Source organism: Lynx rufus, unplaced genomic scaffold (assembly GCF_022079265.1).
Source record: "Lynx rufus isolate CCGP_SWC_20201006 ecotype Redwood Valley unplaced genomic scaffold, mLynRuf1.p SCAF_43, whole genome shotgun sequence".
Classification (NCBI taxonomy): Eukaryota; Metazoa; Chordata; class Mammalia; order Carnivora; family Felidae; genus Lynx; species Lynx rufus.
Window position 1 is genome coordinate 61,865 of NW_025814860.1, and position 14,414 is coordinate 76,278.

At 64.1% G+C, this 14,414-nt stretch overlaps 2 protein-coding genes across 2 annotated transcripts; both read right to left on the reverse strand.

Annotated features, from left to right (window-relative positions):
- Nucleotides 1–512: 512 nt before the first annotated feature.
- Nucleotides 513–2,903, reverse strand: NTN3 (netrin 3). Its single transcript, XM_047097868.1, has 6 exons — nt 1,976–2,903; nt 1,716–1,904; nt 1,476–1,625; nt 1,280–1,330; nt 1,073–1,147; nt 513–853 (listed from the first exon to the last, which is right to left on the reverse strand). Exons 1-6 carry the CDS (start codon nt 2,901–2,903, stop codon nt 513–515), a joined length of 1,734 nt encoding a protein of 577 aa, XP_046953824.1.
- Nucleotides 2,904–8,119: 5,216 nt separating this feature from the next.
- TEDC2 (tubulin epsilon and delta complex 2) lies at nt 8,120–13,224 on the reverse strand. The gene is made up of 10 exons (XM_047097845.1): nt 13,199–13,224; nt 13,010–13,108; nt 12,771–12,841; nt 12,262–12,667; nt 11,824–11,877; nt 11,105–11,198; nt 10,807–10,918; nt 10,617–10,718; nt 9,977–10,167; nt 8,120–9,722 (listed from the first exon to the last, which is right to left on the reverse strand). Exons 1-10 carry the CDS (start codon nt 13,222–13,224, stop codon nt 9,585–9,587), a joined length of 1,293 nt encoding a protein of 430 aa, XP_046953801.1. The 3' UTR covers nt 8,120–9,584.
- Nucleotides 13,225–14,414: the final 1,190 nt, after the last annotated feature.

A 14,414-nucleotide genomic window follows, 5' to 3' on the forward strand; every position in this document is an offset into this window, starting at 1 on the left:
TGGCATCACAAAGGGGCTCATATCTGTTGGGAGAGGGTCACAGTGCTTTTTAGGAAGGTGAAAATGCTCTCTGAGGGGTCACGACATCACGGGTGTGTGTGGGGGGGGGGGGCTGGGGGTCACAGCGTCCCTTAGAGTGTTCTCAGAGCCTCGAAATGTTGTTCGGCCCCACAGGGGGTTCACAGCCTCTTGGACCATCACAGTGCCCGTAGGAGGGGGAAGATAATGCGAGGATGGCAGGCAAGGAGTCCGTCGGGATGACAACTGCCCAGTGGATCCCTGAAGCAGCTCTTTGGGGCTATCACATCCCTGTGTGTCGGCGCGGGGTGTCCCTACATCGGTCACACCCCTCTTAGGCATGGGCGCGTGGCATCTAGGGAGTCGCTGGGCAGGGTCGGGGCGAGGGCCCAGATGGCGACGCGCGCGACGCCAGCAAAGACTCCTCTGCAGGCAGATGCACCGGCTGAACGTGCGCCTCAACGTGGAAGCAGCGCCCCGCCCGCGCTGCGGGCTCAGGCCGTCCCGCAGCGCCCCCGCCGCTCGCGCCGCTGCAGTCTCCGCAGGCGCCTCGTCCACGCATCGCGCCAGGGCAGCACGAGGCTCCCGCGGGCAGCGCTGAGCCCGGGCCCCCGGCCCCCGACCGCGGTCCCCGGCCCGCCCCCCAGCAGCAGGTAGCGGCGGCCGGGCAGCAGGCGCGGGCAGCCGCAGGCCGCGTCCCGCGCCGGCACCCACAGCGCGCTGCTCCCTCGCCTCGCGCGCTCCTCGCCGCTCCGGAACACTGCAAGCACGGCCACCGGGAAGCGCGTCCACGAGCCGCGCGCCTCGCCGCGCGCGCCCACCGCCACCTGCACCGCTGAGGGGGGCGGGGGGAGGGCGAGATGGGGCGGGGTCAGGCGGGGCGGAGCCGGGAGGGGGCGGGCCGCGCGGAGGAGCCCTGGGCGCCCGCGGTGTGGGGAGGGGGGCAGAGAGAGGGGACCGGGGCGGGGGGGGGGGGTGACGGGGCGGGGCCGGCGACAGTGGGAGGCCCAGGGAGGGTCAAGGGACGGTGAGAAGGTGACGGCAGGAGGCCTACCGTAGTCTTTCCTGCAGAACTTCTTCAAGCTGATGCGGTAGCTGCCGCGGGCTGGTTTGCAGTGCACGTCGCAGTCTGGAGGGGGTGTGGAGGCTGGCACAGATCCCTCCCTTCTTACCCCGCCCTTTCCTCCTCCCCCTCGTTGAACCCCAAGCCCCCTTCCCCCACAGTCATGCCAATCTGGGCCCCTGTTCTTTGTCCACTCACCCTGGGGTTCCACAGAGCTGCTCTCCTCAGTGGGTCCAGGGACAGGCGTCTCTGCGGACAGGGTGAGAGAACCGCCTGCATTTGAGGGGGAGGATTCGTAGGGCTCTGGGGGCAAGCAGGTAGCTGCGGGGAGGGGGGGTGTGGAGAACTGGTGTGGTTTCGGCTGAGGTGGCGGAAGCAGGGCAGGGTCACTCACTAACGCAGGGTGCCACGGGAGAGCGGCTCTGCTGGAAGCCGGGGGCGCAGCGATTGCAGGTGAGGCCCGTGACACCATCCTTGCAGGGACACTGGCCTGTGGTCTGGTTGCAGGTTTTGCCAGCAGCACCAACAGGGTGACAGTCACATGCTGAGGACAGAGATGGGACGGTCAGAAGCCCATCTGGGGAGGTGGGAACCCAGAGGGTGAGGACGTGCAGGCAGCCGGCGGCAGGCTCACCCCTGCAAGCGCGGCGGTCACTCAGGGCACGGCCAGGGTCTCGATAGAAGCCCTCCCGGCAGTAGTGGCAGTGGCGGCCGGCCGTGTTGTGCCGGCAGTTGAGGCAGACCCCGCCACTGCGGCGGCCGGATAGTCGGTACAGCTCCATGTTGAAGCGGCAGCGGCGCGCGTGGCCATTGCAGGAGCAAGCTGCAGGAAGGGATGGGTCAGGGGCAGGCTGGCCCAGTCCAGGGTCCCCAGGCCGCCCTCCAAGGCCTCACCAAGGCAGGCGTGGGCTTCCCGGGCCGTGGCCCGCTGCCACGGCCTGTCGCAGTAGAAGGGCTTGCAGCGGCCGCAGTCGGGGCCCTCGGTGCCATGCTGGCAGTCGCAGATTAGGTGGCCCTGGGTGTCCAGCAGGCACCTTGAGGCATGCCCATTGCACTTGCAGCGCCCGCCCACCTGGAGCTCAGTCGCCGAGTAAGAGTAAGGGACCATGGCCACGGAGTCCCTGGTGTCCCCCAGCACGGCAGGCCTTGTGAGCACTATTCGAATGTCTGTGGCAGTCACCCAGTCTTGGAGCACTGGGCTGCTGTCCAGATCCAGGCCTGGTGGGCTTCCGTCCTGCACGCTGAAGGCCAGAAGGCCACCACCATCGGGCTGGGCCTGGGGCTCCGGGAAGCACAGAGCTTCGGGCCCTGGGCCTGGTGGGCCATCCGCAGGGACAGGCAGGCGGCCATAGTCCAGGCCACAGCGGGAGGAGAAGAAACCCAGTGGGGCCCAGCTGCGGCCATGGTCCTGTGACTTGAGCAGGGCCACCGAGGCGGGGGGCGCAGAGCAGAAGCGCAAGCTCACGAACACCAGCTCAAAAGCCTTGCCCAGGGGCACTGTGAGGGTCACGTTGAAGGGCGCCTGCGTCAGTGAGTCCGAACGCCAGCACACAGGGCTTGTGGTGCTCCCTGCGGAGGTCAGGAGGGCGGCCGGGTGTGCCCGCCTCGGGTCGGAGGCATCACAGGCCCGCGTGGCCGGCCGCCCACACGTGCTGGACGCCAGTACCTCGCGGCCCAAGGCGGCGTTCACCAGGCCCGGCACGCAGCCGCGGGGCGCGCCCCCCTCGTCATGGCAGGGGTCGGCGGGCGCCGGCGGCCCCAGGCTCAGCGCGGTCGAAAGCGTGCCCGCGGTCAGCAGCAGCCCCCAGGGCCAGCCGGGCATGGCCGGAGTCGCGGTAGATCCGCCGGCCCGCCGGGCCCCACGCTGCTGCCCTCGGGGTGGGGGTGGGGGGCGGAGAGCGAGCCCGGGTCCGAGGCTCTGCCCGCTGGCCCGCAATGCCAAGCAATCCCGGGCGGCCCCAGCCGAGGCCCAGAGGTGGGAGCAGCCGCGGGCACGCCCCGGGCCAAGCGCAACAGCGGGGATGCTGGCGCGTCCTCCCGCTGGGCCTGGAGCGATGACAGGAGTCGCCCCCGCTCCCGGCGCCTCCGCCCGCGGAGGCCCCACCCGTCGCCCGCCGTTGCACTCACCCACAGAGGGCCGGGTCGAGCAGGTCTCCCGGCCTCCCAGGAAGGGCCGAGGGCGGGCGGGGCCTGGGGCGCCCCGGCCGCCGCCTCCTCCCGGCTGTAGCGACGACCGGCGAGCTGTGCCAGGAGGGGGTGGGGGGCGCAGTAGGCGCGAGCCTGGGCCCGGCCGGGGGCGGGGCTGCTCGGGCCGGGAAGGAGGGAGGAGAGGGGAGGGGGCCTCGTCGGCAGAGCCGGAATCAGAAGCAGATTCAGACACTGGCGGGGCCAGCGGGGGAGGGGGCTGGGAGGCCCGCGAGCCGGGGGAGGGGCCGGGGAGCCAGGAATGCGGCTGGCGGGAGGGGTCTGGAGGGGGCGGCTCAGCCACGCAGCCCGTGGGGGACCACCCAGCAGGGTCCCCGGCCTGCATCCAGGCCCTGACTGCTCCTGGGGCTGTGCCACGTGCTGGGCGGGGGTCTGGCCGCCTCCTCCCTCAGGCCCATCTGGCAGACTGGGCTCCGGATCTGAAGGCTGGTGCCCCGATGCTCCCCTGGGTCCCTACAGGGAACACTCAGGGCTGGAGGAGCCAAGCAGAACTGGTGGTTATGGGATGTGCCCAAGGCAGTGGTGTGCACGAGCAGAAAAAAACCGCACCTTTGGGACCAGGTCTGATTTTGAATCCAAGCTGCTCCGACTTCTAGTCCTGTGGTTCAGGTTCCTTAACCTGAGACGGAGTGTTTTCACTGGACAGATGCCTGTTACTCAACTTTGCTGAGCCATTGGGGAGGTTTGATGAGCTACCTAGGTATTGGCAGCCAGGGCCTCTACAGACTGGAGTCTCTCCTGCTTTATGTTCAGGAAGGATGCATCCTCCCCGTCTGACCTGAGCTTACCTAAATGATGAAATTGGCATACCCCCTCTACCCCCAGCCCCCAGATCAGGCCAAACTCTTGTCCCAAAGCATCTCTGGGTCTCTGTCTGATTGCCTCGCCATGATGGGTCCAGCCCCCAGAGCTGGCAGGGAGAAAGGGAAGCCGTGTGTGGGGGCCGGGGAGCCCACTAGGTAATAGGGTTCCTTGGGGTTCAGGGGCTTGGTCAGCAGTTGAGGACCCCTGTGCAGGGTAGGGAGTGGAGTCTGGTCCATGGGGAGGGCTTGGTCACAGACAGCTCGGCATCAGAACCCCTGAGCCTGGCCCACTTCCCAGCAGGTCTGGGTAGAGAACCTGAAGCGGGAGCCCAGCTGGGCAGCCTGGTCACCAGGTGGGGAAAGGGCAGCTGCAGCTGACAGTGACCCAACCAAGAGAGACCAGGGATTGCTCTGGATAGAGACCACTTCCCCTGTTAGGTCTTTGATGGACAGGGCCAAGCATCCCAGGAAGGGGCAGCTGCGTGCACGGGGGCCAGGGAACACAGGGACATGTGTGACCTGAGAGAAAGTCTGAGTCCTGAAGGTTCAGATGGGAGGCTCACCTCTGGCCAGGCCCTGCAGCTGGCGGAGGACGAGGACGCCGTGCAGATGCGTCTGTGTGTGCAGAGCCTCACTTGCAGCCAGGCTAGAGAGACTGCGAGCACCCACAAGGAGAGGGTAGGGGGAGGCAGAACCTTCGTGTTCTTCGGGAGGGGAGGGACAGGAGGACGCTGGGACCTCCCCTGGGAAACCAAAGGAGAAGAGGAGGGAGCAGCATGAAGACAGGGTGATGGGGCACCTGAAGTGACAGGCACCCTCCAGCACAAATGCGGGGGGGGGGGGGGCGGTTGGTGGAGGGGCTGATGAGATCACAGGAGACTTGGGAAGGATTGAGCCAGAGGGGCTGCTGGCCTCTCTCCCTTCACCTTTGGCAGCCGCAGGGAGTCTGCGGTTCCCCTCTGCCCCACAGAACAGGTGCCACGGTACCTCACCTCAACTTCCCGATAAAAAAACGCGCCCCTCAACAACAGATAGGTGCGCGAATAAGGGAGCTGACAGCACATCCTGCTCCAGAATGAGTGACATTTGGAACTGGCACCTTCCCAACCACCCCCTTCAACATCCCTTCAGGTCATCAGCGTCCGACTCAGCCTGGGATGAGCAGAGCCCTGGCAAGAGAGTAGAGGCTGCAATAGAACCTTCTGGTGACTAGCTGGCCACGGTGGGGAGACGTGCCCAGGCCCAACATGCAGGTTCCACAGAGCCTGAGACAAGCTTCCAGGGAGCCCCTGGCTGAGTGCGCTTCAAGACTCCTGGCAGGAGGGAAGAAAGGAAATCAGGGAGCAGGCTCCCCTCCAGCTCCGGGCCAGCCTGTGCAGGCTTTGTCTGCAGCCCAGCTTCCTCCTGAGTCGGGCGAGGGGCTGCAGAACATCTGGTGGTTTCTGGTGTGGGTGGAAAGAGGCCCCCAGGGCTCAGCCTGCTGCCAGTGTTCATCCCTGTTAGCAAGCCGGGAGTTGCGGGCCCAGAGGGCGGCGGTACCACCAGCTCCCTGGGGAGGAGGCTGCAGGCAGCCCCACCTCTTCCCTGCAATGACCACCCCCCCCCCCCCCGCACAAATTCTCTTCTGGCCCCTAGGATGGCCCTGGCAGATGGCCTGATGAGAGTTAAGCCCAGCCCCCAGTGCAGGCTCATGGCTCCGGAGGGCTGGCCGACCTGTCCCCAGCCTGTCACACCTTCTCAGCCGGTCCTGCCCCATTCTGGCACCTTAGAAGAAGCTCCGCCTCCCTGCCCCCCCCTGCATCTTCTCAGGCCACTACAGTCCTCCCATCCCCACCGCACGGTCCCCCCGCCCCCCCCCGTCGGAGTGACAGCTGCTGGCTTTGGGGCAGGCGGGGAACCCATCTGGGAGAGAAGGGGCCCAGGGGGCCAGACGTCCCAGGCCTCAGGGGGCTGGGGTCTTTCCCTTAAAAGGCCAACTGATCTAACACTCCCGGCCTAGCCCAGGACCTACTGTCCCCTCCAGACCTTTGCAAGCCACAACTCGTTCACACATGGCACAAACATTTATTGAGCGTCTATTATGCCGAGAGGGGCTTCCAACCCAGCAGTGAGGACAGACAGCAGGGGGAGGGGCGTACGGCACGCTGCGCCTCGACCCGGGAGGGCGGCCCCCGCCAAGTCCGTGGCCTTCTTGCACCCTGCATCCCCGGCAGGGCCCCCGTGCCACGCAGGCTCTCTCTGTGGTCGCCACCCGCTCTGCACGCCAAGCAGAACACTGAAAAGCAACATTGGGAGGAGGGGGGAGAGGCGAGAGGGGAGAGCACAGGGAAATGTCTGGTAGCCCGCACGCCCTTGGCCTCCTAAGGGCTCGGGAAGAAACGGTCGAAGGAGGGGGCCTCCGCGACCCGCCACCCGCGCGCTGCGCTGCGCGCACCCAGCCGTGGCGAGGTCCGGAGGGAGGAGGCGCCCGGCTCGCGGTGACTTCGCTGGGGAGGGGGCCGCCCGCGCGGGCTCAGGACGTCCCCGGCTCCCGCTGCCCCGCGCGCCCGGCCCGCCGCCGCCGCCGAGCGTGCCAGCACAGGAAGGCGGCGGCCAGGAGCCCGAGGCCCGCGCCCAGCGCGGCCAGCGCCACGCCCTGCTCCGGGTCCAGGCGAGGTCCGCGCAGCGAGAAGGTGATGGCTGTGGCAGCGGCGCCGGTCACCAGGGCCACAACGCCGAACGGCAGGACGCAGCGCGGCCAGGAGCCCCCCACACCGCCGGTGGCCAAAAGCAGCGCTCGCAGGGCCCCGGGGGGTTCGGGGGACGCGAGGGGCTCGGCAGGGGCCGCGGGTGGGGGCTCGGGTGCGCTCATGCCGCCGATGCGGGGGCCGCGTTCAGGGTGGGTGTGGGAGCCCGCGCAGACCCCACTCCCGTCCTCGACCGCCACGTCAGTGCGGATTGGCCCGGGATGCGGTGACGCCACCGGGACGCCGAGGAGAGGAGTTCGCTGCCGCCTCCTGGCTTGGCTTTGAATCTGGGTGGGCGGGTGCAATCTAGAGGGGGCGCCTACCCAGACCTTTGCTCTCGTCCTTCCAGACGCTACGGGGGTCACCTCCCTGCCCAAGTGCGGGCAGGACAGCCCTCCACAAAGACATCACCAGGACTGGTCCTGATAGGTGGGTCATCGAGTCCACAACCTTTGGGCACCCATCTGGGCCTGGCCAGGGATCGAGGTGGACTGCACCCCTGACCTCATGGGGCAAAGGTCCAGTAGGGAAGGTGCATAATAAACCAAGTGAACTGGTGGATTAAATAATTTTGGTGGAGGCCACTGGTTATGGAAACTAATTTTCGGGTGGCCAGTGACAGGGTGGTGGTGGGACTCACCCTGGATATGAAAGGTTCCTCAAGATCAGAGTAACTGGGCATGAGCTCTGGAGACAGTGATGACAGTGGTCAGGAGAGGGGGGTGGCTGTCCCCAGGCTCCCTATCTCTTGGCTTCCCTTCTCTGTTCCTGCCCTGGGCAGTGGACATTGCTATTCCAGTCCCTAGAGGCCCCTCAGTACAATGAGGAGTGGTTTAGGTTTCCTACATTGGTCTATCATCTGGTTCCCAGCAGGCCACAAAACCTGGGATTCCATGTTCAAGGTTTCTGGCCTGTGGGACTGTGGGGGCTTTTATAAGAAGGACTTCCTGCTGCGGCCCAGAGCTATCTCCAGGCTGCTTCAACATCACTCAGTCCTTCCCCCATACCTACTACCCCTCATCGGCTCTCAGGAAACCAGGGCTTCTCCAGGGGTTTCCTGGGTCTGGATCCCCTGGGACAGAGGCTGGTTTTATTCCCTAATTGCTCATCGCTGTCCACACAAAGGGCCAATGCCCCAGCTCTGAGGATCGTGCTCTGCACAGGTGATCAGTAATGGTTTTTGTTTAATATAATGCTTATTTTTGAGAGACAGAGAAGATGAGCGGGGGAGGTGCAGAGAGGCGGACAGAGGCTCTGAAGCTGGCTCCATGCTGACAGCAGAGAGCCAGATACTGGCCTTGAACTCACAAATGATGAGATCGTGACCTGAACCAAAGTCAGATGCTCAACCGACTGACCCACCCAGGCACCCTCAGTAAAAGCTTAAAGAACACCAGACTCCCAGGCCTCACCAGGGCCCAGCACTGTGTAATCTGTCCTCACCCCCGACCTAGCGGTAATAACCACTGCTGTGGGTGCGCGGGCTCCTTGGGAGCACCCGGGGGTCATCTGAAACTGGCCCCCACGTGCAGAGGGCAGGGAGAGACTGAAGAAGGAGGCAGGCCACTCCAGCCGGGCGGGTGGCGGGGTCAACAAGCAAACGGGCCTTACCTACAAGACGTGTCCTGGGCTGCGGCACCCGCCCGCCAGAGCTTAGAGGCTGAGGTCGCGGGAGGCCCTCAGCGGGCTCAGCCGTGTACCCCGTGCAGGTGTTTAAAGTATCACATCACTACCTCAAGGCTGTGTCCTCGGAGCAGCCCCTGGGAGTGACGAGGCAAGTGGAACCCACATTCCGAGGACAGGGGAGGGGGCGAGGAGCCTCCCGCTGCCCAGATCCAGCTCACGGGTCAACGGGTGGTCACGTCTCTTCAATTACCTCTCCCAACAACTAACCCCAGAATGACAGTGAGGACAACACTGGGCCCTTGAGAATCTTGCTAAAAGTCCCACAGCAGCAATTAAGAGTAAGCCCAACCCTGTGACTGGTTTAAACCCAGAGGTCGTGACCTTGACCTGTAAGTTGTTTTTTGTTCCACAAAGCAAGGATTCCTTCAGCAGGGGAGGCAGGGGGGAGGGTGCCCACGCTGGCCACAGCAACAGCTGTGGGGTTGGTGAGCACAGATACCACGCGGTGCCCACCCACTCTGATATAGGCTTGTGGCTTTTGTGTTTTCCCATGAGCCCAGTACAGTCTAGGGGATTGGAGGGAGGGGTTTCAGGTGTGCTGGGGCCAATGCTGGCAGAAGTCCCCAGTCCTGCTCGCCTTCAATGGCCTTTCCCTCCCTTCAGTACGTGTTCTCAGTGAATACACCTGATGCGTCTCGGTGAGCAAAAACACGCATCAAGTCCCATCTTAGTGTGATTTCAGTATACGTACTTGCTAAAGTAGTGTTAATGTCACACAAGTGGCTTATAGATCTAAAGCGAGAAGAAACCGAAGTACTACAAAAAGCCCCAGAAAGGCCTCCGGTCTCAGCCTGGGGAAGGCGAAGCCAAGCGGAGGTCTGACTACTCGCTTTAGCTGCTGTGAGAAGGGCCCTGGGTTCCTCAGGAAGAGCCAGGGGACTGTCCTCAACCCACCTGGGAAAGCTGGTTTACCAGGGTGGGTACACCATTCTCTGCATTGGAAATCCTCTCAGTCCCTGTTAACTAGTGGGGGGCAGGGAGTGGTCTCCCAAGAGTCTCAGTGTCCGAACAAGGTCACCCTCATGCCAGGGTCCCGAGGCCTGGGAACGGGGCTCGGGGGTGGCAGCCGGCCACGGGAAAGGTTCAGTCGGCAGGTTCATCTCGAAGGACGGTGAGGAAGCGCTCCCCTCCCTCGCAAAGCAGGCTGTGCACAGCTCGGCAAAGCGCTAGCCAGTGTGGCCCCTGTGTGCCCACCAGGGGGAGGAGTTCCGCCATCAGGACCTGAGGGGTAACGAAGAGTTAAGATCTCAGGAGGGCCCGGGCCCTGTCCCGGGAGGGCTCACAGAAGGCCCTGAATTGAGGCAATTCCAGGGCGGGCTTCAGGCATGTGTTCCAGCCCCTCCCACCTTCTAAAGCTCTGCCCCTGGGCCAATGCTGTGTCAGCATGCACACAAGCCCAGAAGCCCCATCTTCAGATGGACCAAAGCCCACGGCTCCCCCGTCGCCCAGTCTCCACGCCCCTACTCCGGAAGTACCTTTTCCAGGTGGATCTGCTGGTCTAGCATGGCCACCCGCAGCCTCAGGGCCTCTAGAGTCTGCAACTCCTGGGTGCTGGAGTAGAGAAGAAGCTGGGGGCTCCAGATAGGGTCTGTTCCTCCTCCGCAGGGCAGTGAGGCTCCGGGGCGTCTCCCCACAGGCCACGGCCCCAGCTGCTGTCCCACCACTGCTGTGAAGTCAGGGGGAGGTGGACTCATGGGGTGGCAGCCAGGGACCTCCTCCCCATCTGCCTTTGGTGGGGGCAGTGCAAAGTCAAAGGTTTGCCTCCTAGACGAAGCCTCGTTATCCGTGAAAAATCATCTCTAGTGACACGAAGCAAGCCAGGGGCCGGTATGTCTCTGCTTCTCGCACGCCACCCTCAGTGACTAGGAAAATAAGCCGACTGTTCGCAGAGCCAGGGCCCGTCAGGGGAAGGGCGGGGGGGGGGGGGGCAGTTCTGGCTGGTCCCGTGGGACAGTTCAGTGGGGGGGTGGGGGGGGGGCTCCAGAAAGGACCTGCCCTGAGTGTCCTTGCTCCTGAGCAGCTGTTAATGCTGCCTTTTGGCTCCAGGACTTCGACCACTGACAAGACTTCAGCACATACTGAGGGGTGTGTGTGTCGGTGGGGAGGGGGTCTCACCTGCACGCAGCTCCTGCAGCCTGTGGAGACACTGCTCCGTGATGGCCTGCAGCCCCTCCAGGGTAAGCAGGCAGCGGTACTCCTGCATGCAGTCAGCAGGGTCTATGCAAAAGTCAAGGGAGAGCATAGGTCAGGTCCACGCCAGTCCCAAGCCCTCCCCGGCCCAAGACACGCAGCAGGGCCCACTGACCTGCCGAGAGCACTTCCTCCATTCGCCGTCTCAGCAGCGAACAGGCCGTCCGCAGGAGCCCCACCTCGGCCTCCATTGCTGTAGCACTGAGCCCAGAGCCGGGCCCGCCGGACTGGACACGGGTCAGGGAAACTGCTCTGTGGCCAGGTTCCCCCCTTCCCCTCCTACCAAGGACAGGGCCCCAGAATGGCTCTGGCCCTTCCTGGAGTGGCTCCTGAAACTCACCAGGCTCAGAGCCAGGACCACCCCCCACCCCCCACCCCCACCGTGGAGGGTCCCACAAGCCCAGCAAGAATACAGTCATCTGCATTTTCTGGAGGAACTGGGTTTTGGCGGTGGCAGCGGCATCCACGGAGTCACTGGTCTGTGTAGAGCTGAGCTGGGCCCACAGGCTGGGATGGACACACAGGCACCCGGGAACCAGAGAGGGACGCAGTTATGCCATCCAGCTGGGCCTCAGGAGGCAGGGAAGGGCCAGGGAGGGGCCCCAGGTAGGGGTGTCTGGCTCTGCTCAAAGCCAGGAAGGACCTCCGGAGGCCTTGGAAAACTGAGAGGACACTGTCCACGAAGAGACGACAGAGCCTACGTACTCTGGGAAATACCCAGAGAAAGTTCAAGGAAAAAGGGGAGAGGGGCTGGCAGCGACTGGTACCGGAGCCTCCCTGGGACAGTGGTAAAGAACTTGGGGTGCAGGCACAGCACACACTTGAAAGGCACTGCCGTGTGCCGTGTTGAACCCCCACAACACCTCTCTGAAGCTGATACCATCATTCTCTGCTCTGCAGAGAAGACAAACGGGGACCCGGGGTCTCTTAGCTTCAAAGCCGGCAGAGTCTAAGGTCATGAGGGCGGTCCTAGCTGATCTCGGAAAGTGTCCCACCAGCCAACAAAGCAGAGAGGCCTGCTGGAAAAGTCTTACCGAGGAGGCCCTGCGCTGCTGGGAAGCCTCGGCCTCCCCGCTGTGCACACTTCCCTGGTGTCCCCTACCAGCCCCACCCAGCTGACACTCAGCCTTACCGGGAGTTCCGGGAAGCCGCTTTCCTGTAGGCCATGGGTAGCCGCAGCAGGATCCTGTCAGGGAAGCCAGTGCTCAGAGAAGCCGCACTCTGGGGGCTGCCCCCCTCAAGCCCCGAACAGGGCTTCCAGAGTGGCTTGGGAGCCAGCAGTCCACGTCTGCCCTGGCAGAGAGAAGAGAGGGAACCAGGAGCAGAGCCCATTTGGAGCCCCTGGGCTATATGGATGAGAGAACAGGTTACTGGACAGGCCCTAGTGATGTTGCACTCTGCCAGCTTTGGGGCATGGGTCTCATGGGATGGCACCCTGGAGGCTCCCCTGGCCCGCATCGGGCTCAATGCCCTGTCCTCCCTGTCACCCCACATCCCAGACTCCTGCTGCTGGCCAGGGTCTGATCTAGAAGAGACAACAGTTCCTCCAGGAAGAGTCTGGGAAACCTACCCCTTCTCCTTCAGTGTGAAAGCTTCTGGGGCTTGAAGAGCAGCCGATGGGGGTATCTGTTGGTCCCTGGGGCCTGGTCCAGGCTTGGCGGCTCGGGATCCTCTCCCCATACGGGTGCGATCCCCCACTGACAGGAGCCTGCACTCAGGGAGGCCCCTAGCAGGCACCGCAGTCTGCTGGATGCCCCTGGGGGGTTTTGTCTCTGAGACTCGACAGCTAGCCTGGCCGGAGGCCCGGGACGGGGCAGAGGCTGTGGTGGCAGAAGTGGCAGCGGACCCAGACTTCAGGCTGAGGGCCTTGTGTCTTTCTCCAGTCTTAGAGATGCCTTTTCTCACCCGTACAGCCTTCTCCAGTGCCTGGGTCAGAAGCTCCAGCTCCTTGAGGTCTTGAGGGCTGGGTGTGGATTCTGCAAAAACCAAAGACCCATGCGTGCAGTGGTCACTCACCACTGCTTGTCCGGAAAACAGAGCAGGAGTGGCACCAGGAGAAGGTGGGTGCTGGAAGTTTACCCGGAGACGGGGCCTCTCCACTGGTTTCTGGCGCTGGGGTTGGCTGCGGAGCCGGGGTCTCGGCTGGTTCCCTGCGAAGTTTCACAGTACAGTCGTGGCACGGCCAAGAGGCAGGGTTCAGGCGCAAGGGACCCCAAAGGGGCCGCCTGGCTTTGCGGCGGTCCCCCAGTCCGGGGGCTCCGAGGGGGGTTCCCAGGACCCGAGGGAGGCCTGGCCGGGCGGTCTCGGGGTCCGCGTACCAGGTCCGCAGCAGCCGGCGGGAGACGCGCAGGCTCCGCTCCAGCTGCCTCTGTCGCTCAGCGCAGGCGTCCAGGGCGTCCCGCAGCTCGGCCACCAGCCTGGGAGGGGCGCACCGGCGGCTTAGCACCCCGGCCGGCCTCGCGCCGCGCCCCCTCCCGCCCCGCTCCCTCCCTGCGCGCGGGTCTCACCGGCGCGAGCAGTCCGCGGGCAGCATGAAGGCGACAACGGCTCCTCCGGATTTGCCGCCTCCAGGAAGTCCGGGCCTTTCCGGGCTAGAAGACCGCCCCCTTCCGGCCGGACTACCCAATCCCAAGCCCAGAGCGCAAGCCCCGCCCCCGCCGGGCGCGCAGCCATTCCCATTCGGAGCAGGGCCCCGGGGCAGCAGAGGGTCCTCACGTGATACGCAGACTTGTGGTTTGAATGGGTAGACAGACTGTGGCACCTGTGGTCACTTACGGTAGACTTTGCCTGTCCTTATTGAAGGTGCTCTAAAGCGGGGCCGAGCTGCCTTGCGGACCCCAGGCCACCTAGCACAGGGCAGGGGACGTCGAGTGACCCAGTTTACTGGGGTAACAGTCGCTAGAGGTGAGAATAACGCGTGTTAGGGGCAGAGCTAGGGAGGAGGGAGTGTGCACTTTTGGACATGCTGGTGATATGATGACATTCGGAGGTGGCATCAGGTAGGTACCTGAGCATAGGCTCCTGAAAGTCCAGGAGAGCTGGGATTGTGGCCCGTGAACAGCAGGTCTGGGCAAGAAGGTCCAGTGTGGGGCAGGTGTGTTTAGACAGGGACAGGTGAAGGATGGGTGGTGCAAGGGGAGCTAGAATCCAGAGGGATGGAGGAGTGGAGCTTCAGATGTCATAGAAGCAACGGGAAGCAGTTCCAGGATGGAGGACCCTCAGTGACTCAGGATAGCTGGGGTGTGTGTGTGTGGGGGGGGGGATAGATGCTAGCTGGGTGTGTGTGTGTGTGTGTGTGTATGTGGACAGATGCTAGCTGGGAGGAGGTGGGGATACATGCTAGCTGGGGTGTGTGTGTGTGGGGGGGGGAATAGATGCTAGCTGGGTGTGTGTGTGTGTGTATGTGGACAGATGCTAGCTGGGAGGAGGTGGGGATACATGCTAGCTGGGGTGTGTGTGGGGGGATAGATGCTAGCTGGAGGAGGGGGGGATAGATGCTAGCTGGGAGGAAGGGGGGTAGATGCTAGCTGGGAGGAGGGGGCGAGAGATGCTAGCTGGGAGGAGGGGGCAAGAGATGCTAGGTGAGAGGAGGGGAGGTAGATGCTAGCTGGGGTGTGTGTGTGTCAGGAGATAGATGCTAGCTGGGGGGGATAGATGCTAGGTGGGAGGAGGGGGAGTAGATGTTAGGTGGGAGGAGGGGGAGTAGATGCTAGGTGGGAGGAG